At 41.9% G+C, this 25,101-nt stretch overlaps 1 protein-coding gene across 6 annotated transcripts in view; it reads right to left on the bottom strand.

The window, feature by feature from the left end:
* ATP2B4 (ATPase plasma membrane Ca2+ transporting 4) overlaps window positions 1-25,101 on the bottom strand; it is a 109,774-nt gene that overhangs the window by 12,674 nt on the left and 71,999 nt on the right. For all 6 annotated transcript variants that reach the window (XM_033093485.1, XM_033093490.1, XM_033093488.1 and 3 more), the window contains exons 12-19: window positions 24,678-24,909; window positions 23,572-23,751; window positions 22,773-22,860; window positions 22,011-22,117; window positions 2,595-2,786; window positions 1,925-2,138; window positions 1,152-1,363; window positions 62-169 (exon numbers count right to left, since the gene is read on the bottom strand). In XM_033093485.1, the coding sequence (XP_032949376.1) occupies window positions 62-169; window positions 1,152-1,363; window positions 1,925-2,138; window positions 2,595-2,786; window positions 22,011-22,117; window positions 22,773-22,860; window positions 23,572-23,751; window positions 24,678-24,909 (1,333 nt within the window). The remainder of the gene's footprint in view (window positions 1-61; window positions 170-1,151; window positions 1,364-1,924; window positions 2,139-2,594; window positions 2,787-22,010; window positions 22,118-22,772; window positions 22,861-23,571; window positions 23,752-24,677; window positions 24,910-25,101) is intronic.

Raw genomic sequence — 25,101 nt, forward strand, 5'->3', positions numbered from 1 at the left:
AGGGAAGCAGAAGAGGTATGAAGGCTGTGTGAATGCACAGGGAAGGCGGGCTAGTACTTACCTGGCCCCACAGCAGTTCTCCAACACCAATGAAAAGACACCAAAACCACTGGGACAGGGTGAGCCTCGTACAACTGAAGGGTTTACCCCCAAATTCCACGATGAGAATCTAGAACAGAGAAGGGGCAGCCCACCATCAGGGAGGTGAGTAACAGATAGTAGCCCTCCAGTCAACGCCATCAGAGCCAGGTAACCCTGTTTCCAGGATCCTTGCGGTACAAGTCTTGATCTGCTTGTTGGGAAAGGAGAAAGAAGAAATCCAGAAATGAAGACACACACAAATAGTCTTTACAGAGCACTCTGATAGGGAGACAGACACAGCTACTATGAAAATTATTAATGTGGGAGCAGGGAGAGCTGGAGGGGGAGCTGGAGGCTTCTTGTGACTAAAGCCAGTGATGACAAAGAGAAGGCACAGTGATGGAGAAAAGGAACTGAGGATGGGGCAAATAAGGAAGGGACCCTGTTGAGGGGTGAGGCAGGAGCTTTTTTGTTATATGGTGAGCTCTTAATCTCTTGTATCTGCAGATGTTTAAGTATATCTCTGACTAGGGCAAGAAGGAAAGGCCCAATCCTCTTACCTCTAGGACAGCCATGCTCTTGACCCCAGTTCCCACAGGAGGAGCCCAAGCCAGGTTTATTTGTCAACTACATGTGCACCATCCCATCACTTCTTTCTCTGTTAGCTGCGCAGTGTTTTCAACCAAAAGCCCCATCAGAACAAAGGGGCAGGGTAGGGAGTGGGCCCACGTAGCACGTGCATGCACATTTCATGTATGCTGGCATGCGAAGTGGGTAGAACAGTGTGACACTCCTCTTGGTCACATTGTGAATATTTCTGGGTTTTAGAAAGATAATGAAAGGATTCTACAAGTCATATTTTATTTGCTACCAACATGCTGCCTTGCACTGGAGTACTTGACATAGCGGGCTCCAATTCTCGAGCAACATGCAAATGAAAGCCAATGGGGAACCCCAAAGTGTTCACCTCCCAGCCTGAATCTCCATTACTCCCTCACTCCTTTTCCTGGGTACTTCTGGCTCCCAGCTTCTGGTCCCGGCTTCACCCCAGACCTCCTATGCCAACTCACCTGGCTGATGAATGTGCCTAAGACCACAGAACAGAAGATGAGGTTACGGAAGATGCCTGCAAAAACGTTCCTCTCTCCGTGGATCTTGCGCGAGTTGATTTCATTGAAGAGCTGCATCAGCACAAACGTGTTGAAAATGATGGTGTAGTGCTGGCTGGGTGGGGAATGTAGAGGTGCTTTCCTCCCACTGTCGATGTCAAAGAATTTCTCACCTGGTGGGGGGAGGGAAAGCATTAGAGGGTAAGGATGGTCTCAACGAGGGCTCAGGTTGGGTCAGAACATGCTGGTGTGGCCATACCGGCTGCTGATGGCTGGTGTCCACTCTAATGTCAGTATCTGAGCTATGCTAGTTAGCAAATATTTTTAACGTTAGCCCTGGTCTCCACATATCTGACCCTCTCAGTTTGCTCTGTTGGTATCTGCCTTCTTCTAGTGCAGCATGGTGGTAAAACTATGTGCACTAGAGTCTGGCAGACATAGGTTTGAAATTTAGTGCCACTATTATGGGACCTCAGCTTTAGTTTTATAATCTATAAAAAAGGTATAATGAAGCTCCCCTTGGGAAATTCTTAAAAGAAGTACATAAACCAGCACAATGCGCCCTATTGAGCTAGTTGTGGTGGGAAAAGAGGATGCAGTCAGTAAGTGAAGTTGCGGTTACTCCTCGTCTGTGCGCAGCTGCTCCCCTGCTGCTTTTTTTCCTTGAGTCATTCCCGCCCCATCACCATCCAGCATCCCACTACCGCCTCACTCCCAACCCCACCGCAGCTCACCAGCAAAGACAAGGAAAAAGATGACTGTGAGCTGATAGACTGCATGGCCCAAGATGTTCTTCATCATAGTCCGTGAGATCAGAGGCTTATTTCGGCCATAAGGGCGACGCTTCAACAGACAATCTGTAGGAGGCTCTGTGGCCAGGGCCAGTGAGGCAAACGTATCCATGATGAGATTAACCCACAGCATCTGCACAGCTTTCAATGGGGAATCCTAGTGGGAAGAAGAACCAGTCCTTTTAGCACCCTCATGTCTGTCCTTGAGATCGCCTAGCTCCCCCTATCCACCTAGACTTCAGGTCCGGCCACTTATCAGCTGAGTGACCTCGAAAACATTACTTAGCTTCTTTAAGCCTTGGGTACCTCACCTGTAAGATGAGGATAATACATACTCTGCAAGGTTGTTTTTGAAGAATAGAGGTAATACACGTACGTGATCATCACAGTTGCTGACATGTAAGTGCTAAGTTAAGCAGATAAATTATCATCACCCCACATGAGCAGATGGAGAGAGTGGACCTAGGCAGAGCTACAACCTGCCCCAACACCACTGGGGAAACTGTCCTTACTCTTCAGTAGACATACTATACGGTATCCCATTCCTCACGTTCCTTAGCCCCTGCCTCATTCCTCCCATTTCAGCCACTACACAAACACACACTCCCTTCACCTGAGTGATGCAGGCTCCAGTGAAGGCCACAATCACGGCTACTACATTGACAGTAAGTTGGAACTGCAAGAACTTGGAAATGCTGTCATAGACATTTCGTCCCCACATCACTGCCTTCACGATGCTGGTAAAGTTGTCATCTGTTAGGATGATGTCTGATGCCTCCTTTGCCACATCTGTGCCTGCAATACCCTAAGTTAAGAAAGGGGAAGGAAAACTGAGGAACCGGATAAAGCAGAGTTTATCTATTAATACATTCTGAACCCAGACTCCATTTCCTGACCTCCAAGAAGTCTCAGAACTAGGCCTAACACTAGTGGGCACACTAGTCATACAAATACTAAAGAGTAAATAAAGCAGAGTATTTTGAGTTCTCTTCTCTCCCAAAGAAAATGAAGGGAAAATGTGTCACTGTCAATATACAGCAAAGAGCTCTGGGGCCTGATGCCACCACCTTACTCCTGAACCCAGACTGCAAATTATAGTTATCTTTCATATTCCTTTCTCTCTTTCCTCCTACTCCCCCACCTTAGAAACCAATTAAAAGTCCTACCTATTCCACCTCCAAATCCTCACATTTCTTTTGCTGCTGCCAGTATCTCATTTAAGTCCCCGTCTGCCCCACACCTTTAAGTCACCCTACATTTTTCTTCTAGGAGTAGTAGTCTGGCAGCACAGTTCAGATGTCCTGTCCTTGTTCAAAATCCTGCCACTGGGGAACCACTAAAGGTTTCTGAATAGACATACCAGGGGTTGAAAGCTGTGCTTTAGAAAGTGAACTTTCTAGTCTGGCAGTCAAAGCCCTCAATAAGTGAACCGTGCTGTGTTTTCCAACCTGCTCTTACATAATTCTTCTGCTGAAAACCCACTGGTTTACTCACAATTCCCTGAATCTGTCATTCACTTTTAGAGTATACTTCTACTTACACCATTTTCCCAAGTCTGGAATACCCTCTTTTCCCATCTATTTAAATCCCACCTATCTTTAACGTCCCCTTTACTCTGCAAAGCTGTCCCTAACATCCTCAGCCCATACTTCAATTCCATGTCTTCAGACTCCTGTAACCCCCAGAGGAGTTTATTTATTAATTTGACTCACACTGGTAGATTATTTGTTCTCTTTCCCTGGCAGTATTATTTTTCCTATCCAGATTGCAACAAATGAGTATCTGTTAGATAGACTATACAATTCAGTCTCCCCATCAAAAAGTTCTCTAACACAGCCACACAATGCTGTACCATGCACTATAAAAAGAGAAGGAAAAGAAAGAAGGAATATCTCTTTGTACTTGATACCATGGAATAATCTCCAAGTGAAAAAAAGCAAGGTGGAAAAAAGAGTGATATATATGTATATATGAACAGAAAGTACTATAGGTAAGTATCCCTTCTCTTAGAGTGTGGGATATAAACATATTACTCATTTAATTATTTTTTAAAGAAGCAAACAGAAAGATAAACCAAAAAATTAAAGAAATAAGTTACCTGTGGGGCTAAGAGGGAGACAACAGGGTAGAGGCGATAGGAGTAGAAGCTAGATTTCTATGAAAAGACTTTGCTTTCTATATTTGACTTTAGAATTATATAACTACTTTGTACAAGTATAAAACAAAATGAAGTTTAAAAAGAAATCTCGGGCTGGTCCAGTGGCTCAGGTGGTTGGAGTGCCGTGCTCCTAACGCCTAACGCCGAAGGCCGCCAGTTCGATTCCCACATGGGCCAGTGAGCTGCGCCCTCTACAGCTTAGATTGTGAACAACAGCTCTCCCTGGAGGCAGTCGGAGGTTGGCGTGAGCAGCCGGAGGTTAGCGTAAGCTGCCGTGGGCTACCCTGTGCTGCCATGAGCAGCCGGGGGCCAGCGTGAGTGGCAAGCAGCCATCGTGAGTGGCTGGCAGCTGGTGAGAGCTGCTGTAAGCAGCTGACCGACTGCCTCGTGACCGATTTCCTCAGCCAGGGCCGGAGAGCATGGCTCACAATACCAGCATGGGTCAGGGAGCTGTGTCCTGCACAACTAGACTGAGAAACAATGGCTTGAATGGAGTGGAAGGTTGAGGGGGAGGCGGAAGAAAGGGGGAAAAAAAAGAAATCTCTAAAATGGAAAGCAACATGATAAATGAACTGTTGTAACCAGTTGGTAGCACAACCACATAAAGGGAAAATGTCCCAAATGACTTTAAAAAACACAGTAACTTGATGGTACATTCTTTTTTTTTTTTTTTTTACTTCTTTTTAAATTTTTATTAGTTTCAGGTGTACAAAACAATGTAACAGTTAAACATTTATCATTTATATCCCTCACACAGTGATTTAACCCATATACTACCCTTCTGACATCACATTACATTTCTTTTTTTTTTTTTATTATTATTATTTTTTTTATTTTTAATTTATTGGGGTGACAATTGTTAGTAGAATTACATAGATTTCAGTTGTGCAATTCTGTATCACATCATCCATAAATCACACTGTGTGTTCACCACCCAGAGTCAGCTCCCCTTCCATCACCATACATTTGATCCCCCTCACCCTCATCCCCCACCCCCCAACACCCTTACGCTCTGGTAACCACCAAATTACGTTCCCCAGATTAATTTTCAAACCCCGTGGCCATCCTGTGGTCACTGACTGCCCTCCAATCCCCTCACCCTCCCCCCCACCCCCCACCCCCCCCGCCCATCTAGCAACCCTCAGTTTTTCCTCATTGTCTCCCAAACTGTTTCTGATTAGTTCATTCACTTATTCTTTTCTTTAGAATCCGCAAATAAGTGAGATCATATGGTACTTATCTTTCTCTGTCTGACTTATTTCACTTAACATAATGTTCTCTAGATCTATCCATGTTGTTGCAAATGGTAAGATTTCTTTCTTCTTTATGGCTGCATAATACTCCATTGTATAAATGTACCACAGTTTCTTAATCCAGTCATCTACCGATGGGCATTTTGGTTGTTTCCATGTCTTAGCTATTGTGTATAGTGCTGCAATAAACATGGGAGTGCATAGGGATTTTTGAATTGAAGTTCTGGATTTCTCCAGATAGATACCTAGGAGTGGAATTACTGGATCATAAGGCAGTTCCATTTTCAGAATTTTGAGATACCTCCATACTGTTTTCCATAGCGGCTGCACCAGTCTGCAATCCACCAACAGTGCACAAGCGTTCCCTTTTCTCCACATCCGCGCCAGCACTTGTTGTTTGTTGATTTATTGATGATAGCCATTCTGACTGGGGTGAGGTGGTATCTCATTGTGGTTTTTATTTGCATTTCTCTGATGGTTAGTGAGGTTGAGCATTTCTTCATATGTCTGTTTGCCATCTGTATGTCCTTTTCAGAAAAATGTCTCTTCAAGTCCTCTGCCCATTTTTTAATTGGATCGTTTGTTTTTTTGGAGTTGGGTTGAGTAAGTTTTCCATAGATTTGTGATATTAATCCCTTATCAGATATATCATTGGCAAATATCTTTTCCCATTCAGTAGGATCCCTTCTTGTTTTATTGATGGTTTCCTTTGCTGTGAAAAAACTTTTTAGTTTGATATAATCCCACATGTTTATTTTTTCTCTTAGTTCCCTCGCGCGAGGGTGTATATCAGTAAAAATCTTACTCCGGGTAATGTCTGAGAAGTTTCTTCCTATATTTTCTTCTAGGTATTTTATGGTTTCAGACCTTACATTTAAGTCTTTAAGCCATTTTGAATTTATTTTTGTATATGGTGTAAGGAGGTGGTCCAACTTCATTTTTTTGCATGTGTCTGTCCAGGTTTCCCAGCACCATTTATTGAATAGACTGTCATTACTCCATCGTACATTCTTGCTTCCATTGTCGTAGATTAAATGGCCATATAGGCGTGGATTTATTTCTGGACTCTCTATTCTGTTCCATTGATCTATGTGTCTGTTTTTATGCCAGTACCATGCTGTTTTGATTACTGTAGCCTTGTAGTATAATTTGAAGTCAGGTATTGTTATACCTCCCACTTTGTTCTTATTTCTCAAGATTGCCTTTGCTATTCGGGGTCTTTTATGGTCCCATATAAATTTTAGGATTATATGTTCTATTTCTGTGAAAAACGACATTGGCAGTTTGATAGGAATTGCATTGAATATGTATATTGCCTTAGGCAGTATGGACATTTTAACTATATTAATTCTTCCTATCCATGAACATGATATGTGTTTCCATCTATTTATATCTTCCTTCATTCCTTTCATCAGCGTCTTATAATTTTCTGAGTATAGATCTTTTACTTCTTTGGTTAAATTTATTCCCAGGTATTTTATAGTCTTTGGAGCGATTGTAAATGGGATTGTTTTTTTAATTTCTCCTTCTGATGTTTTATTATTGGTATATACAAATGCAACTGATTTCTGAATATTAATTTTGTATCCTGCCACTTTACTAAATTCATCTATCAGCTCTAATAGCTTCTTGGTGGAGTCTTTAGGGTTCTCTATATATAGTATCATATCATCTGCATACAATGATAACTTTACTTCCTCCTTACCAATCTGGATGCCTTTTATTTCTTTTTCTTGTCTGATTGCTGTGGCAAGAACTTCCAGAACTATGTTGAATAGAAGCGGAGATAGTGGGCATCCTTGCCTTGTTCCTGATCTTAGGGGGAATGATTTTAGCTTTTCCCCATTGAGTATGATGTTAGCTGTGGGTTTGTCATATATGGCCTTTATTATGTTGAGATAAGATCCCTCTATTCCCACTTTCTTAAGGGTTTTTATCATAAATGGCTGTTGGATTTTATCAAATGCTTTTTCTGCATCTATTGATATGATCATGTGATTTTTATTTTTCATTTTGTTAATGTGGTGTATCACATTAATAGATTTGCGGATGTTGAACCACCCCTGCATACCAGGGATGAATCCCACTTGATCGTGGTGAATGATCTTTTTAATGTATTGCTGAATTCTGTTTGCTAATATTTTGTTGAGGATTTTTGCATCTATGTTCATTAAAGATATCGGCCTGTAGTTTTCTTTTTTTGTGGTGTCTTTGTCTGATTTTGGGATCAGGGTGATAGTGGCTTCGTAAAAAGTGTTTGGGAGTCTTCCCTCCTTCTGGATTTTTTGGAAGAGCTTGAGGAGAATTGGTGATAATTCTTTTTTGAATGCTTTGTAAAATTCACCTGTTAAGCCATCTGGTCCAGGGCTTTTGTTTGTTGGGAGACTGTTGATTACTGATTCAATTTCCGTGGTGGTAATCAGTCTATTCAGGTTTTCTGTTTCTTCTTGAGTTAGCCTTGGAAGGTTGTACGCCTCTAGAAAATTGTCCATTTCTTCCAAATTGTCAAATTTGTTGGCATATAGTTGCTCATAGTAACTTCTTAAAACTCTTTGTATTTCTGCAGTGTCCGTTGTCACTTCTCCTCTTTCGTTTCTGATTTTATTAATTTGGGTCCTCTCTCTCTTTTTTTTAATGAGTCTGGCTAAAGGTTTGTCGATTTTGTTTATCTTCTCTAAGAACCAACTCTTGGATTCATTGATCTTTTGTATTGTTTTTCTGGTTTCTATTTCATTTATTTCTGCTCTGATCTTTATTATCTCCTTCCTTGTGTTCCCTTTGGGCTTATTTTGCTGTTCTTTTTCCAAATCCCTTAAATGTGAAGATAAACTGTTGATTAGTGATGTTTCTTGTTTCTTTAGGTAGGCCTGCAAAGCTATGAATTTCCCTCTTAGGACTGCTTTCGCGGCATCCCATAGACTTTGGGTCGTCGTGTTTTCATTTTCATTTATCTCGAGATATCTTTTGATTTCTTCCTTGATCTCCTGCTTGACCCATTCATTATTTAGTAATAAGTTATTCAGCCTCCATGAATTGGTGTGTCTTCCAGTTTTTTTCCTGTAGTTCATTTCTAATTTCATAGCATTGTGATCAGAGAAGACAATTGGTATGATTTCAATTTTCTTAAATTTATCAAGACTTGTTTTGTGGCCTAACATATGATCTATCTTGGAAAATGTTTCATGTGCGCTTGAGAAGAAGGTGTATTTTGCAGCATTGGGGTGAAATGTTCTGAAAATATCGATTAAATCCAAGTGGTCCAATGTATCATTTAAGGTTGTTGTTTCCATATTGATTTTCTGTCTGGAAGACCTGTCCCTTGTGGTCAGAGGTGTGTTGAAGTCCCCGACTATAATAGTGTTACTGTTGATCTCTGCCTTTATGTCAGTCAGTACCTGTTTTATATATTTAGGTGCTCCTATGTTGGGTGCATAGATGTTTACTAGGGTTATGTCCTCTTGTCGGATCGATCCTTTTATTATTATATAGTGCCCATCTTTATCTTTTAGTATGTTCTTCATTTTAAAGTCTATTTTGTCAGAAATAAGTATGGCAACGCCAGCTTTTTTCTCGTTTCCATTTGCATGAAATATCTTACTCCAACCCTTCACTTTCAGCCTGTGTGTGTCTTTTGTTCTGAGGTGAGTCTCTTGTATACAGCATATACAAGGGTCTTGCTGTCTTATCCAGTCAGCCACCCTATGTCTCTTGATTGGAGCATTTAATCCATTTACATTTAAAGTGATTATTGATAGGTACATAGATATTGCCATTTTTAAATTTGTAGTTAGGTTGTTTTGATCTTTCTTCTATTTACAGAAGTCCTTTTAGTATTTCTTGCAATGCTGGCTTGGTGGTAATAAATTCCTTTAGCTTATTTTTTTCTGGAAAGCTCTTTATCTCTCCATCAACTTTAAATGATAGCCTTGCTGGATAAAGCAATCTAGGTTGTAGGCCTTTGTTTTCCATCACTTTAAGTATCTCCTGCCACTCCCTCCTGGCCTTCAATGTTTCTGTAGAAAAATCATTTGATAGTCTTATGGGAGTTCCCTTGTATGTAACCCTCCGTCTTTCTCTTGCTGCTTTTAGGATTCTCTCTTTGTCTTTAAGCTTTGCCATTTTGACTATAATGTGTCTTGGTGTGGACCTGTTTGGGTTAATCCTGGTTGGAACTCTCTGCACTTCCTGGACTTGTATGTTGGTTTCCTTCATCAGGTTGGGGAAGTTTTCAGACATTATTACTTCAAATATGTTCTCAATCCCTTGCTTGCTCTCTTCACCTTCTGGTATTCCTATGATGCGCATGTTGTTGCGCTTGATGTTATCCCAGAGGTCTCTTAGGCCATCTTCATTGTTTTTTATTCTTTTTTCTTTTTGTTGTTCCGTTTGGGTGATCTCTGCTACCTTGTCTTCTAAGTCGCTGATTCGATCCTCTGCTTCATCTAGCCTGCTGGTAATTCCTTCAAGTGAGTTCTTAATTTCGGTAATTGTGTTCTTTAGTTCCAACTGGTTTTTCGTTATGATTTCTACATCCTTCTTTATGTTTTCTCTAAGCTCGTTTGTTATGATTTCTACATCCTTCTTTATGTCTTCTCTAAGCTCCTTAAACATTCTTATCACCAGTATTCTGAACTCTGTCTCTGAGAGGTTGGTTACGTCTGCTTCATTTGGTTCCAGTTGTGGAAGCTTCTTCTGTTCTTTTATTTGGGACGTGTATCTTTGTTTCCCCATTCTGGCTGACTGTGTTTATTTTGATATATTAGGTAGATCCCGTAGAGTTCTTAGTTCTTGCTAGGTTATCTTATGTAATATGTGTCCTTTATATTTGACTCGCACCACGTCGTCCTCCTCTGCGTGTGCTCCAAAGGTGAGTCTTGTGTTGTGTACACTGTCCCGTTCAAGAAGATCTTTAATTGCTTCCCGCTAATGAGCAGGTGGGGTCAACTCCTGGGCTGACCTGCCGTGAGACTTGGCTCTGCCCCCCGCAGGGCACTCTGCTGCGTGAGGGTTGACCACCCCAATGTGATTTGGCCTCTATGGGCTCCAGAGCCTGCCGAGAACCCCCTCTAGGTGTGTGACCTGCAGGTCAAACCCGGCTGCACTCCGATTTGGTCTGGAGTTGGCCCCCGGATATGCCGAGTCCCGTGCCACCCAAGCTGGGCCCCGGCAGGGAAGTCCCAGAACAAGGCAAATCACCAAGCACAGCAGCAACGACAACAGCAAAGAGAGAAAAAAAAAAAAAAAAAAAAAACAGCCGATAACCCCCGCTCGACACAGGCAAAGATATCAAAGATACAAGACAAAGCAAAACAAAACCAAGCAAAGCAAAACAAAGCAAAACAAAAAGCAGCGACCGTCTCGGCCTGAGCCCACCAAGCAATGACCAGGTTGTCCTCTGCTGTACCAAAGAGCCCCCTGCTTATTGCGCATGCAGAGCCGGTCACCTGGTGCTCAGAGAGACTTTGGGACTGCAGACTTAAAAGCGTGGGCCTGAGGGGTCTGGATGATAGTCTCCACAAAGTCAGTGCAGCTTCTGCCCTTGTCCGCACGTATGCACACCGAGAGGAGCACCACCAGTCCTTTGTCCAGAGCTCCAGAGTCCTAGGGCACTCCTTCAGTGTGTGTGTATGGGTGCTGGCGGGAGATTTCTGATCTGCTGACCGTGCCTCACAAGCTGGGCCCCGGCAGGGCAGTTTCAGAACAAAGCAAATCACCAAGCACAACAGCAACAACAACAACAAAGAAAAATATCAAATACGTTCACATGCAAAACCACCTGATAACCCCACTCGACAGAGGCAAAGATATCAAAGATATAAAGACAAAGCAAAACAAGACAAAACAAAGCAATACAGAAAGCAGCGACAGTCTCGGCCTAAGCCCACCAAGCAATGTCCAGGTTGTTCTCTGCTGTACCAAGGAGCCCCCTGCTTATTGCGCAGGCAGAGCCGGTCACCTGGTGCCCAGAGAGACTTTGGGACTGCAGACTTAAAAGCGTGGGCCTGAGGGGTCTGGGTGATAGTTTTTACAATGTCAGTGCAGTTTCTGCCCTTGCCTGCACAAATGCACACTGAGAGTGGCACCACCAGATACGTGACCAAAACTCTTGAGTCTTAAGGCAGATGGTACATTCTTAGTAGGATATACCTATGCGATAAAAAGTAGTATAAGAAAAATATGTAACTGTTTTTGTAGAGTAATTGTATTATTGCTGCTATTTTGAAACTACTACATATATCTTAGGATAAAAAAGTAATAATTATGTTAATGCCCTTAAAAATCAAAATTTTTAGCTTAAGAGATATAAATATAAAATCAGGGGAGTTAAATAAAATTAAGAAGTTAGAGTTCTATAATTCTAAATTTGAATTGGAAATGCCAATGTGAATTCATGAAGTATTTTACTTTAAAGCACAAGAGAGACATTATTTCCTAGCTTTTTCCACTGAAAAGGCCTAGAAGCCTCAGTGGTAAGGAACATCCTGATAATCAGATTGTATTCTCTAAATATCATTTCTCACTAAAATGAAGCAGGACTCCTTTGAGAAATAGACGATTCCAGATCTAGGACAAGAAATACGCATGACAACTCTGGAACATCTTGTCATATAAGAAACCAACGAAGCTATTAGAGTCAGCTGGGGTTGTATCACAAGAAGTCAGCAGGGTTGAAGAGGCTCATGACGGGCGAATATGAACATCACAACAATAATATGGGCAATGGATAGAAACACAGCAAGTACGCTTAAATTCAAGAGTTCATAATGATGTTTTTTAAAATAAACAATTTGTTGATTACCTTTAGGGGATCCTAAAAAGTCAACTCATTATTCGAATATTTTGAAAACTAGTAAATAAAGGAAAAGAATCAAGCATTTAATCTGCCTTTCATGTAGGAACTGAACTTCAGAGTAACCAAAGAGTCAATGAGGGAACATACATTTCTTTTTATAGAATATTCAAGTTAATAGGTAAAAAAAACCCAGAACATCATCATTTTGTATCCCCTAATGAAAGATGGGATCTAGAATGTGATTGCTTCTAAAACTAATTATTATAATTCTAGTTTATAGGAAATACAAGGAACAAAAGAACATGTTAAAGAACATTACAAGGATATAATCAACAAAATCCATGCTGTGAGGTACTCTGTGTAGACAAACAACCTGGTTCCTTCAAGACTAAATATTAATACCTAGGAAAAAAAGATGGAAGGGGATTGTGCAGAAAAGAGTCTCAAAGGTCTGAGACTGCTATCTTTTAAAGGCCTGTTTATGGAAGCCGGTTGGCTCAGTTGGTTGGAGCGCAGTGCTCATAACATGAGGGTTGCCGGATCGATTCCCACATGGGCCAGTGACCTGTGCCCTCCACAGCTAGACTGAAAACAACGACTTGACTTGGAGCTGATGGGTCCTGGAAAAACATACTGTTCCTCAATAAAAAACAAAACAAAACAAAACACAAACCGCCTGTTTACAAAGTCGGCCCTTGGCTGGCATGTGGGAACTTGGCTCAGAACACTCCCAGCCAACAACTAGCTGAAAACTAATTAGTGATTCACTGTGCCTAGACTGTGTTCTACTGAACACCTGCTTTCCTTCTGGGAGTCTGGAATACATGCTAGGGTACGTGCTAGGCAGAAGGTGCCTATATGAATAAAAACCCTGGGCTGAGTCTCTGATGGGCTTCCCTGGCAGAAACATCACACATGTTGCTGCATTTTCATGGCTGGGGGAAGAGTATGCTGTGTGACCCCTCATGGCGGGAGAGAGCATAAAGAAGCCTGCATGTGGATCCCTCCAAACTCTGCCTGTGACTTTCCTCCTTACTATATCAATGTACTAAATCTTAGCCATGAGTACAGCTATATGCAGAGTCCTTCTTGTGAACCCACAAATGTCAAGGGCAGCATTGGAGACTTAACACAGGGATCCTATGAGATCAGTGGCTCTCAAACTCTAGAATGTGTCAGAATCACCAAGGGCCTGTTAAAACATAGATTGTTGGCTTCCAACTCCATGCTTTTTGATTCAGTAGATCTGGGGTGGGGCCTGAGAATGGGCATATTCAAGTTATTAGGTAAAATGGTTTCCAGGTACAATTGGAAGGAGGAACACACTTTAAAAACTACTGCTATAGCGCTGGCCCGGTGGCTCAGGTGGTTGGAGCACCACACTCCTAATGCAGACGTCACCAATTCGATTCCCACATGGGCCAGTGAGTTGCGCCCTCTACAGCTAAGATTGTGAACAACAGCTCTCCCTGGAGCTGGGCTGCCATCAGCAGAACGGCTGTGGGCTGTCATGGGCTGCCATAGGCTGCTGTGGGCTGCCATGAGCGGCCCCAGCATGAGTGGCCAGCAGACATCGTGAGAGGCTGGCAGCCAGCAACAGCTGCCGTGAGCTGCTGTGAGCAGCCGACCAACAACTGGCGACCGACTGCCTCAGCCGGGAGGAGCGCAAGGCTCATAATACCAGCATGGGCCAGGGAGCTGTGTCCTACACAACTAGACTGAGAAACAACGGCTTGAACTGGAATGTGTGGGGCGGGGGCGGGAGGAAGGCGGAAGAAGGGGGAAAAAAACCCCAAAAAACAAAGAAAGTACTGCTATAGATTAAGAGATTTAAGAGCTATATCAATAACAATTGAAATGTATGGATCTTATTTGGACAAATGAACTATAAAAACGTTTATGAAGCAATTGGGGAAGTGAGAACTGACTAGCTATCTGATGACAGTAATGAATCAATTTTTTCATGATAATGGTATTATCATTCTTTTAGATATATTTTATTAATACATACTTATCTTTTTATTGTTGTTGGTACTACCTTTTTTTTTAAATTTATTGGGGTGACAACTGTTAGTAAAATTACATAGATTTCAGGTGTACAATTCTGTATTACATCATCTATAAATCACATTGTGTGTTCACCACCCGGAGTCAGTTCTCCTTCCATCACCATATATTGGATCCCCCTTACCCTCATCTCCCACCCCCCACCACCTTTACCCTCTGGTAACCACTAAACTATTGTCTGTGTCTATGAGTTCTTGTTTCTCATTTGTTTGTCTTGTTCTTTTGTTGTTTTTCGTTTATAAACCACATATCAGTGAAATCATAAGGTTCTCTGCTTTTTCTTTCTGACTTATTTCGCTTAGCATTATACTCTCAAGATCCATCCATGTTGTCACAAATGTTCCTATATCATCTTTTGTTACCGCCGAATAATATTCCATTGTGTATATATACCACTACTTCTTTATCCATTCATCTGTTGAAGGACATTTTGGTTGTTTCCATGTCTTGGTCACCATAAACAAAGCTGCAATGAACATTGGAGCACACGTATCTTTATCTGTAGATGTTTTCAGATTTTTTGGGTAGATACCCAGGAGAGGGATTGCTGGGTCATATGGTAATTCTATTCGTGATTTTTTGAGGAACCTCCACACTGCCTTCCATAACGGCTGCACCAGTCTGCATTCCCACCAACAGTGTATGAGGGTTCCTTTTTCTCCACAGCCTCTCCAACACTTGTTACTATTTGTCTTGTTGATGATAGCCATTCTGACTGGGGTGAGGTGATATCTCATTGTGGTTTTTATTTGCATTTCTCTGATGATTAGTGATGTTGAGCATTTTTTCATATGTCTATTTGCCATTTGTATGTCCTCTTTGGAGAAATATCTCTTCAGGTCCTCTGCCCATTTTTCAATTGGGTTGTTTGTTTTTCTGTGGTTGAGTTTCATGAGTTCCTTGTATATTTTGGATATTAGCCCCTTATCGGAGGCACTGTTTGCAAAAATCTTCTCCCATTCAGTTGGTTGCCTCTTTATTTTGTCAATGGTTTCTTTTGCTGTGTAGAAGCTTTTAAGTTTCATATAGTCCCATTCGTTTATTTTAGCTTTTATTTCCATTGCCTTAGGAGTCAAATTCATAAAATGCTCTTTGAACCCAAGGTCCATAAGTTTAGTACCTATGTTTTCTTCTATGCAATTTACTGTGTCAGGTCTTATGCTTAAGTTTTTGATCCATTTTGAATTAATTTTGGTACATGGTGACAGATAGCAGTCCAGTTTCATTCTTTTGCACGTGGCTTTCCAATTCTCCCAGCACCATTTATTGAAGAGGCTGTCTTTCCTCCATTGTATGTTTTTAGCTTGTTTGTCAAAAATTATCTGTCCATATTTATGTGGTTTTATTTCTGGGTTCTCAGTTCTATTCCATTGGTCTATGCGTCTGTTTTTCTGCCAATACCATGCTGTTTTGATTATTGTTGCCCTGTAGTACAAGCTAAAGTCAGGGAGTGTGATACCTCCAGTACTGTTCTTTTTTCTTAAAATTGCTTTGGCTATTCGGGGTCTTTTGTGGTTCCAAACAAATCTGATGCTTTTTTGTTCTATTTCTTTAAAAAATGCCATTGGGATTTTGAGGGGATTGCATTAAATCTGTATATTGCTTTGGGTAACATGGCCGTTTTTAACTATGTTGATTCTTCCAATCCATGAGCACGGAATGTCTTTCCATTTCTTTGGGTCTTCTTCAATTTCTTTCAAAAATGTCTTATAATTTTTAGCATATAGGTCCTTCACATTCTTGGTTAAGTTTATTCCTAGGTATTTTATTCTTTTTGCTGCAATTGCAAAAGGAATTGTTTTTTGTATTTCTTTTTCTGAGATTTCATTGTTAGTATATACGAATGCAATGGACTTTTGTACGTTGATTTTGTAGCCAGCAACTTTACTGTATTTGTTGATTGTTTCTAATAGCTTTTTGGTGGAGTCTTTAGGGTTTTCTATATATAGCATCATGTCATCTGCAAAGAGTGATAATTTAACTTCTTCATTCCCAATGTGGATGCCTTTTATTTCTTTCTCTTGCCTGATCGCTCTGGCAAGGACTTCCAACACTATGTTGAAAAGCAGAGGTGATAGTGGACAGCCCTGTCGTGTTCCTGAACGTACAGCAAAGGGCTTCAGTTTTTCACCATTAATTATGAGATTAGCTGAGGGCTTGTCATATATGGCCTTTATTATGTTAAGGTATTTTCCTTCTATACCAATTTTATTAAGTGTTTTAATCTTAATAAAGTGTTAGCAAAACACTTAATCAAGTGTTTTAAATGGATGTTGTGTCTTGTCAAATGCTTTTTCTGCATCAATTGATATAATCATATGATTTTTGTCCTTTATTTTGTTTATGTGATATATCACATTGATGGATTTGTGGATGTTGAACCATCCTTGTGCCCTGGGGATGAACCCCACTTGGTCGTGATGAATGATCTTTTTAATGCATTGCTGTATTCGATTTGCTAGAATTTTTTTAGGATTTTTGCATCTGTATTCACCAGAGATATTGGTCTGTAGTTTTCCTTTTTTGGGTTGTCCTTACCAGGTTTTGGTATCAGGGTAATGTTGGCCTCATAAAATGAGTTAGGGAGTATTGTCTCTTCTTCGATTTTTTGGAATAGTTTGAGCAGGATTGGTATTAGATCCTCTTTGAATTCACTGGTAGAATTCACTAGTGAAGCTATCTGGTCCCGGACTTTTGTTTTTGGGAAGGTTTTGGATGACTGATTCAATTTCATTATTGGTGATCGGTCTGTTTAGATTTTCTAGTTCTTCATGGTTCAGCCTTGGAAGGCTATATGTTTCTAAGAACTTGTCCATTTCTTCTAGGTTATTGAATTTGGTGGCATATAGTCCATAGTATTCTTGGATGATCCTTTGTATTTCTGTGGTGTCCGTGATAACTTCCCCTTTTTCATTTCTGATTTTGTTAATTTGTGTCTTCTCTCTTTTTATCTTAGTGAGTCTAGCCAAGGGTTTGTCAATTTTGTTAATCTTTTCAAAGAACCAGCTCTTTGTCACATTAATTTTTTTCTATTGTCTTTTTGTTCTCTATTTCATTTAGTTCTGCTCTGTTTTTTGTTATTTTCTTTCTTCTGCTGACCTTGGGGTTCATTTGTTCTTCTTTTTCTAGTTCTTTAAGGTGTAACATGAGGTTATCTATTTGGGATTTTTCCTGTTTCTTGAGATAGGCCTGTAAGGATATAAATTTCCCTCTTAAAACTGCTTTCGCTGCATCCCAAAAACTTTGGTAGGATATATTTTCATTGTCATTTGTTTCTATGTATCTTTTGATCTCTCCTCTAATTTCTTCTTTGACCCAGTTGTTCTTTAAAAGTATGTTGTTTAATCTCCATGTATTTGTGTTTTTTCCTGCTTTCTTTTTGCAGTTGATATCCAATTTCAAAGCCTTGTGATCAGAGAATATGCTTGCTATGATTTCCATCTTCTTAAATTTGCTGAGGCTGATTTTATGTCCCAATATATGGTCTATCCTTGAGAATGTTCCATGCACACTAGAAAAGAATGTATAGTCTGATGTTTTAGGATGAAGTGCTCTATATATGTCAATTATGTCCATTTCACCTAATGTGTCATTTAGGGCTGCTATTTCGTTATTTATTTTCTGTTTGGATGATCTATCCATAGCTGTCAGTGATGTATTTAGGTCCCCTAGTATAATTGTGTTTTGGTCAATTTCTCCCTTTAGTTCTGTTAGTAGTTGCTTTGTATATTTCGGCGCTCCCTGATTGGGGGCATAAATATTGATGACTGTTATGTCTTCTTGTTGTATAGTCCCCTTTACCATTATGAAATGTCCATCTTTGTCTCTTGTTATTTTTTTCACCCTGAAATCTGTTTCATCTGATACCATTATGGCTACACCTGATTTTCTCTGGGTACCATTTGCTTGGAGTGTTAATTTCCACCCTTTGAGTCTATGCTTGTTCTTGTAGCTGAGATGTGTCTCTTGGAGACAGCATATGGTTGGGTTTAGTTTTTTGATCCAATCTGTTACTCTGTGCCTTTTTATTGGTGAGTTCAGTCCATTTACATTTAAAGTGATTATTGATACGTGAGGATTTCCTGTCATTCTATCTTTAGTTTTCTGGTAAGGCTGTGTCTCCATGATTTCTTTGCCTTTTTGTTGTTGTCTATTATTTCTGTATGGTGGTATTCTATGATGTTTCCCTCTGTTTCTTCTTTTATTACAGTATATATTTCAGTCTTGGATTTTTCTTGAGTGGTTACCCTTAAGTTTAAGTAAAAGAAAGTTTGATATTTAGAGTATTCCATTTTCTTTAGCATGCTTACTTTCTCCATTCCCATATTCCGGTTCAGGCCTTTACTCTCCCCCTTTTTATGTTTTGGTTGCCACAAATTGTCCCTGTTGATGGTGGTCGAATAACCTCCTTTAGTATTTCTTATAGTGAAGGTCGTGTATTAGAAAATTCCCTCAGCTTCTGTATGTCTGGAAAGGTCTTTATTCCTCCTTCATATCTAAAGGATATCTTTGCTGGATACATTATTCTTGGCTCATAATTTCTCTCTTTCAATAGTTTGAATATTTGGTTCCACTCGCTCCTGGCTTGTAGAGTTTCTGCTGAAAAATCTGATGATAATCTAATGGGCTTTCCTTTGTAGGTTACCGTCTTCTTTTCCCTGGCTGCTTTGAGAATTCTTTCTTTGTCGTTCGTTTTAGACAGCTTCAATACAATGTGCCTTGGAGAAGGCCTGTTGGGATTGAGGTAATTAAGTGTTCTATTTGCTTCTTGGATTCGAGGATCCAGTTCTGTCCACAAGTTTGGGAAGTTCTCATCAATAATTTGAATATATTCTCTGTTCCCTTCTCTCTTTCTTCTTCTTCTGGTATGCCCATTATTCTTATATTGCTCTTTCTGATGGAGTCAGAAAGTTCTTGTAGAGTCCTTTCATTTCTTTTAAGTCTCGAGTCTCTTTCTTCTTCCATCTGTGTGATTTCCACGTTTTTGTCTTCGATGTCACTGATTCTTTCCTCCATCTGGTCAAGTCTACTACCTAAGCTGGTTATTTCATTCTTAATTTCTTCTATTGAATTCTTAATCTCCAGAAATTCTATTTGGTTCTTTTTCAAAATTTCAATCTCTTTTGTAAAATGCTCATGTTTTTCTTTGATTGTGTTTCTGAGTTCATTAAACTGCCTTTCTGCATCTTTTTCTTGCATCTCGTTGAGTTTTTTCAGAACTGCAATCTTGAATTCTCTGTCGTTTAAGTCACATATTTCCATATCTTTAAGTTCCTTTTCTGGAGACTTTTCACTTTCTTTCTGAGCTGTCTTGTTGCCTTGGTTATTCATGGCAATTACTGATTTATTATTTCTCTTCCTAGACATCTACAGGAGAGGCCTCTGCAACAGGTTGATAGGAAGAGGTCTTTCTTTTGTTTTCTAGTACTTGTTGGTAGAATGTTTTATTTTCTCTCCGACTGCAGCCTTTTATTTCTCTCACATGGTAGTGCTATGTTTTCTCTGTACTATTCCAGCCTCTCACACAATAGGGGGATTCCCTGGGAGACGGGCTTCTCCTCTGTTAATAGTTTGCTTGGGTCACAGGACGCAGTGTCCGTGTGGGTATGCGGAGAGCTTTTGAAGTTCCAAAGCTCTTCCTGCACCAGATTCAGAGCCCGTGTGTTTCAGCAGTTCTGTTTCCTCCTGCAGGGATCCGCCCAGATAGGTGGGGCCAGGCGCTGGGTGAGTTGTGAGAGGTGGCCCAGAGCAATGGCGGCCACCACCACAGCTGGTCCTGCTTCCACAGCTCCCTCCCCTCTGCCAGAACTAGTTGGGCTGTGAGTCCATGTCTGTGGACCACAGTTCTCAGAACTGCAAATATTCTGTTCTTTTGATCTGACACTGCTACTGCTCCACTTCTAGCACCGGGCAGGTGGGGGCGGGGAGAGCTCTGGGAGGGTCGGGAGGGGGCAGCCAGTCTCAGTGCCTAAGGCTTCCGTTCTCTGCTCGGCAGTGAGGGCTTAAACCAGCATTTTCAGCCTTCTTCCCTCAGTCTTTGCTCTGAGGTCTCTGCCGTGAGCTTGGGTTCGGCTGTGTTATATGGTGTCCCCTTAGCCCTGTGGGCCATAAGTGGAGCCCTAGCAGTCCTAGTTCTTCCCTCTCCCGCAGCTGCGGTAGTTCCGGGATGCAGCGAGCTCAGAGCACTGAGCTAGGTCTGTGTCCTGCGCCCACCCACGCGGCTCCGTCTCTGCACTTCTCCCTTCCCTCCTCCCCCACTCGCGCAATTCGTCCACCTTTCGGTGAATTCAGTAGTGGGTCTCTTCGTCTTGCCTGTCTGCTGTGCAGGGAGTCCTTTGTGGAGTTATTGTTGTTTGATTAGTTGTAAATTCCAGCGGAGCTTTCCAGAGGCTCACCTCACGCCGCCATTTTCATTATGTTATTTGATACATACTTATCTTTCAGGGACTTTTTTGGGCGATGAAATGACATGTCTTGGTTTGCTTCAGAATAATTCAGCTGACGATAGGGGAAGTGCAGGGGGCAGTTTCAGTGAAACAAGATTGACCAAGTGTTGATAACTGATGTTGGGTGACAGGTACATGGGGGTTAATTAAACTATTCTCTCTACGTGTGTGTGTGTGTGTGTGTGTGTGTATTTAATTTTATATTAAATATATAAATATATATTTAATTTTATTGGGGAATATTGGGGGACAGTGTGTTTCTCTAAGGCCCATCAGCTCCAAGGCATTGTCCTTCAATCTAGTTGTGGAGGGCACAGCTCAGCTCCAAGTCCAGTCGTAGTTTTCAGTCTCTAGTTGCAGGGGGTGCAGCCCACTATCCCATATAGGAATTGAACCAACAATCTTGTTGTTGAGAGCTCACGCTCTAACCAACTGAGCCACCCGGCTGCCCCTCTGAAAGCTCAGTGGCAGCTGGTCTTCAATCTAGTTGTGGAGGGCGCACTGGCCCATGTGGGAATCAAATTGGCAGCCCTGTTGTTCAGAGCTCACTCTCTAATCAATTGAGCCATCCAGCTGCCCCTAATTTTATATATTCTTGAAATTTCCTAGAATAAAAACTTTTTGTTGTTGTTGTTAAAGAGAGCACCTTAAAGCCAGATTACTTCTTGAATCTCCCAGTGCTTAAAAATCACCATCAGTTTAATATATAGGAAGACTTACAGTCATTAACCACTTGAGTATGAGTCATTAACTACAGTCATTAACTACTTTGCAATCTGGGAACTTCTAAATGTCCCTGAACATCAGAATCAAAACATGTGACTATTAAGAAAACCCAAGTATTTCTGGGACCCACCCCAGACATCACTGAATCAAGATATCCAACTGTGGAACACTGGAGTATATGACTTAAGTGAACTTTCCAAGTGATTCTGATGCTCCCAGCCTCACAAGTGAAAAGCAGAGTGATGAACAATGCTGCTGGCCAGAATACATGTTCCATATGGAACATGAATTTTCTATGGTGTGCCTACATAGACACTATCACCATGTTCAAGGGCAAGTTTAAGTTGGCTTTGCTTTCTTAGGTAATGATACTTCCTGATTTCCCTCCCTGTGTCATCTATTCATCATACTTGATGTCGCTCCCCCGCCCCATTATATCTATTATTATTGGCTACGTAGGTAGGAGGAGAGATGGAGTCCAAGAAGAGAGCACAAAGTTGGTGTCAAAGTACAACAAACCCATCCTGGTTTCTCGATGGAGAAAGCAGTTTGCAGTCAGATAGAGACACTGTGCAGAGCAGCTTACCATGGCAAAACCAACATCTGCTTTCTTCAGAGCTGGCCCATCATTTGTGCCATCACCAGTGACAGCAACAACCTGTCGCTGTTCTCCAACAGTGCTGTCAATGATGCCTGGGAAAAAGAGACATACCTCAATCAGTCCACATAGTCCATCTGAGGCCATTTGGCCAGCCCTGTTCCCCACTAAAGGTGCTTTTTTGGTCTTCTTCCCTTGTCCCTGCTATCACCTACCTTCCTACTTTCTTCTTTCCTTCTTTTTTCCCTATGCTGGAAGTTCTATACTATCACCGAAGAGCAGTAAATTGTTTCATGGGTAGCACGCTGAGCTAAGAAAGTCTGTCCTTATCAGACACCCTGTCGGATGCCCTAAGGAAACGATTATAGGGTGGAAAAAGCACTGAATGATTTGAAGGCAGAGACCTGGGGTCATACTGTACCACTTCCACTTACCAGCTGGGCAGTTTGGTTATTTGTCTTCTCAGTCTCAAATTTCCTTATTTGCAAAATGATAATAGTTTAACCTGCCATACCTAGTGCATAGTATTAATAGCAAAGATATGATGTTTAGAAACAACTTTATTATAAGTCTTATACTCACAAGGGGCTCAGCTGTTTGCTAAACTGTATGTTCTCCCAGTGAGGTGGAGAGCTCTCCTGGGAACTCCCTATTCAGGACAGGAGAGCTGCTTTGGCTGATGGTTCGTATCTGTCCCCACCCTGGCCTGCCTTCCTCTACCCCAGGCACATACTCAGGAGCTGACCGTACCTTTCACCAGTGTATGCTTGTCAGTCGGGGAAGATCGCGCCAGGACTCGAAGCTTAGGCCAGATTTTGTCCAGCTTTTCTTGCTCTACCTGTCAACACCAGACCACACTTGGGTCAGTGAAGCTCAGAACAGCCATCTAGGAACATTTTATTCCTCCACACTCTGAGATGCTGAGATATCTGGTACTCCAAGGCCCAGTGGGTTGAGTTAGCCTGGCCTGCACTGGAGATGAAGCAGAGGATTCATTCTCCAAGGGCAGAGTCATTGATGGTGACCATTCAGGCCCTGCTTGTCTTCTTTCTCCTCCCAATTCCCTACCTGGCAGCCTATCCCCTATTTTTTAGACCCTTGACAGGAGGTGAATCAGGGTTAGTTAGCTGTTGGCTCAGGTGGCTAAAGTGGTGCTTCTGAGGTCTTAGGTTTGGTTTCTACGTAGATCAGGAAGCTTTGGTCTGCTCCACACTCAGACCACGTCCTTTTACAAATCTGTGCCACTGTTAGTCACAGGGCAGTGACACAGGAGGGATGAAGTAGAGGGAAATTGGTACAAAATCATCCCTTGACCGAAAAAAACGGAAAGACATGAAGAGTTAGTGACACTGTCTAGCTTGTGAATGAACATCATGAGAAGAAACTCTCAATTTTATCATCTGAGCAGCTTTGGTGGAAGGCACATTTCACTATGAATAGATTTTAGTTTAAAATCACCCACTTTCTCCCATGCATCTCAGATGCCTTACACTAGAACCAGCCCTTCCCTTGCCAAATGAGGTCCCAGTTCCTCCCACCCAGGACCCACCTCGCCCTTCTCATTGCGGATGAGTCGGTTGAATTCCTTGCCTTCCAAGCACAAGAAATCATCCCCAGGTGTCAAAATGCCACATTTGGTGGCAATGGCCCGGGCTGTGTTGATGTTGTCTCCTGTCACCATTCTGACAGTAATACCAGCTCGTTTGCATTTGGCAATAGCTTCTGGTACCTGTGGAGAGTGAGGCAAGAGGAGGAGGAGGTAGGGCTGATGATGCTGATAAGCTGCTCCTGTTCAGCTGTCCCTTCATTGTGTACAGGAGAAGCATCTTAGAAGCAGTGCCATGGGGCACAGGTTAAGTCTGGTCATTTTTACATTGCCTGGTGCCACCTCACTTCTGTCCTACCCATAATTCTCACAGTGGAATTTGCCTCATTGTACCATGAGTTGAAGGGGAAATTGGCTTCAGGAACCAGCTGTAAAAGCTGACCCTCCTGATTACAATCTAGACTACTTGGCTGGGCATGTATGGCCTTTTGAGATTTGGCCACTGCTTTCCTTTCTAGCAGAAATTTCTTACCCCTCTCCACCATCCCTGGCCTATGCTCCAACCATATCAATTCTTTGTAGTTTCCCAAACGTATGACACCCTTTCACGCCTCTGGGCTTTGACAATTGATAGCTCATCTGTCTGAATTTCTTAGAAGCAGAAACTTTCAATACCCTATAGTCAAGAATAGTGTTCAGCTATTCTAGGGGAGCTCAACAAAAATGTGTTGATTGAAAGAAAAGTGGCTAGAAATAAAGCTGGTGTCCCGGTTAAGTCAGTCTCCTGACTATTCTTAATAACCACATGATAAGCCCAGTGAAACCTATGTTTCTCACCCACACAGCATTAACCATAGGAACGCCACCTTCTATCAGTTCAGGACTCTGCAGCAGTTCTGTGAAGCCAGGAGCACAGACACAGCTATCCTTTTAAGTGAGAAGCAGTTAGGTAACTTGTGTGGGTCACAACTAGAAACAGAACCAGTACCCTCATTCCCGTGACTCCTGGTGGGTTCCCAGTAGGTCACACTGGGCCTGCACATGGGCCAGGGGCCACTGGAAGACTCCCATTCATGTGTTCTTGCCCCTTCTCCAAGTGAAAGCCTCACCTCTGGGCGCACGGGGTCCTCAATGCCCACCACTGTAATACAGGTCAGTTCAGTGAGGATTTCATTCTCATTGTCCCATGGGGGCTCCACGTCATTGAAATCTCGGTAAGCTAAGCAGATAGTCCGGAGTCCCTCACAGGCCATGGGCTCAATGACAGTGCGCACCATCTCATCTCGGTCCTTGTTCTTGAATGGCACTGCTTCCCCTTTCTTGTCCAGGATTCGATTACACCTGGGGAGGGGAACAGTCAGACAGCAGCATCCCCCTTCGCAACCAGTGTGACTCTACAGTCTTTTATAGACATTCTGGCAACTCTGCATTACTTCTAAAGACACTGTTCCATGGCCAGAAATCCCTATTCATTACCCAGCTGGGTCCCTTTTTCTAAGGGACCTGGAGATGGTTAAGGTCTAGATAAGCAGA

Source organism: Rhinolophus ferrumequinum, chromosome 22 (genome assembly GCF_004115265.2).
Source record: "Rhinolophus ferrumequinum isolate MPI-CBG mRhiFer1 chromosome 22, mRhiFer1_v1.p, whole genome shotgun sequence".
Lineage (NCBI taxonomy): Eukaryota > Metazoa > Chordata > Mammalia > Chiroptera > Rhinolophidae > Rhinolophus > Rhinolophus ferrumequinum.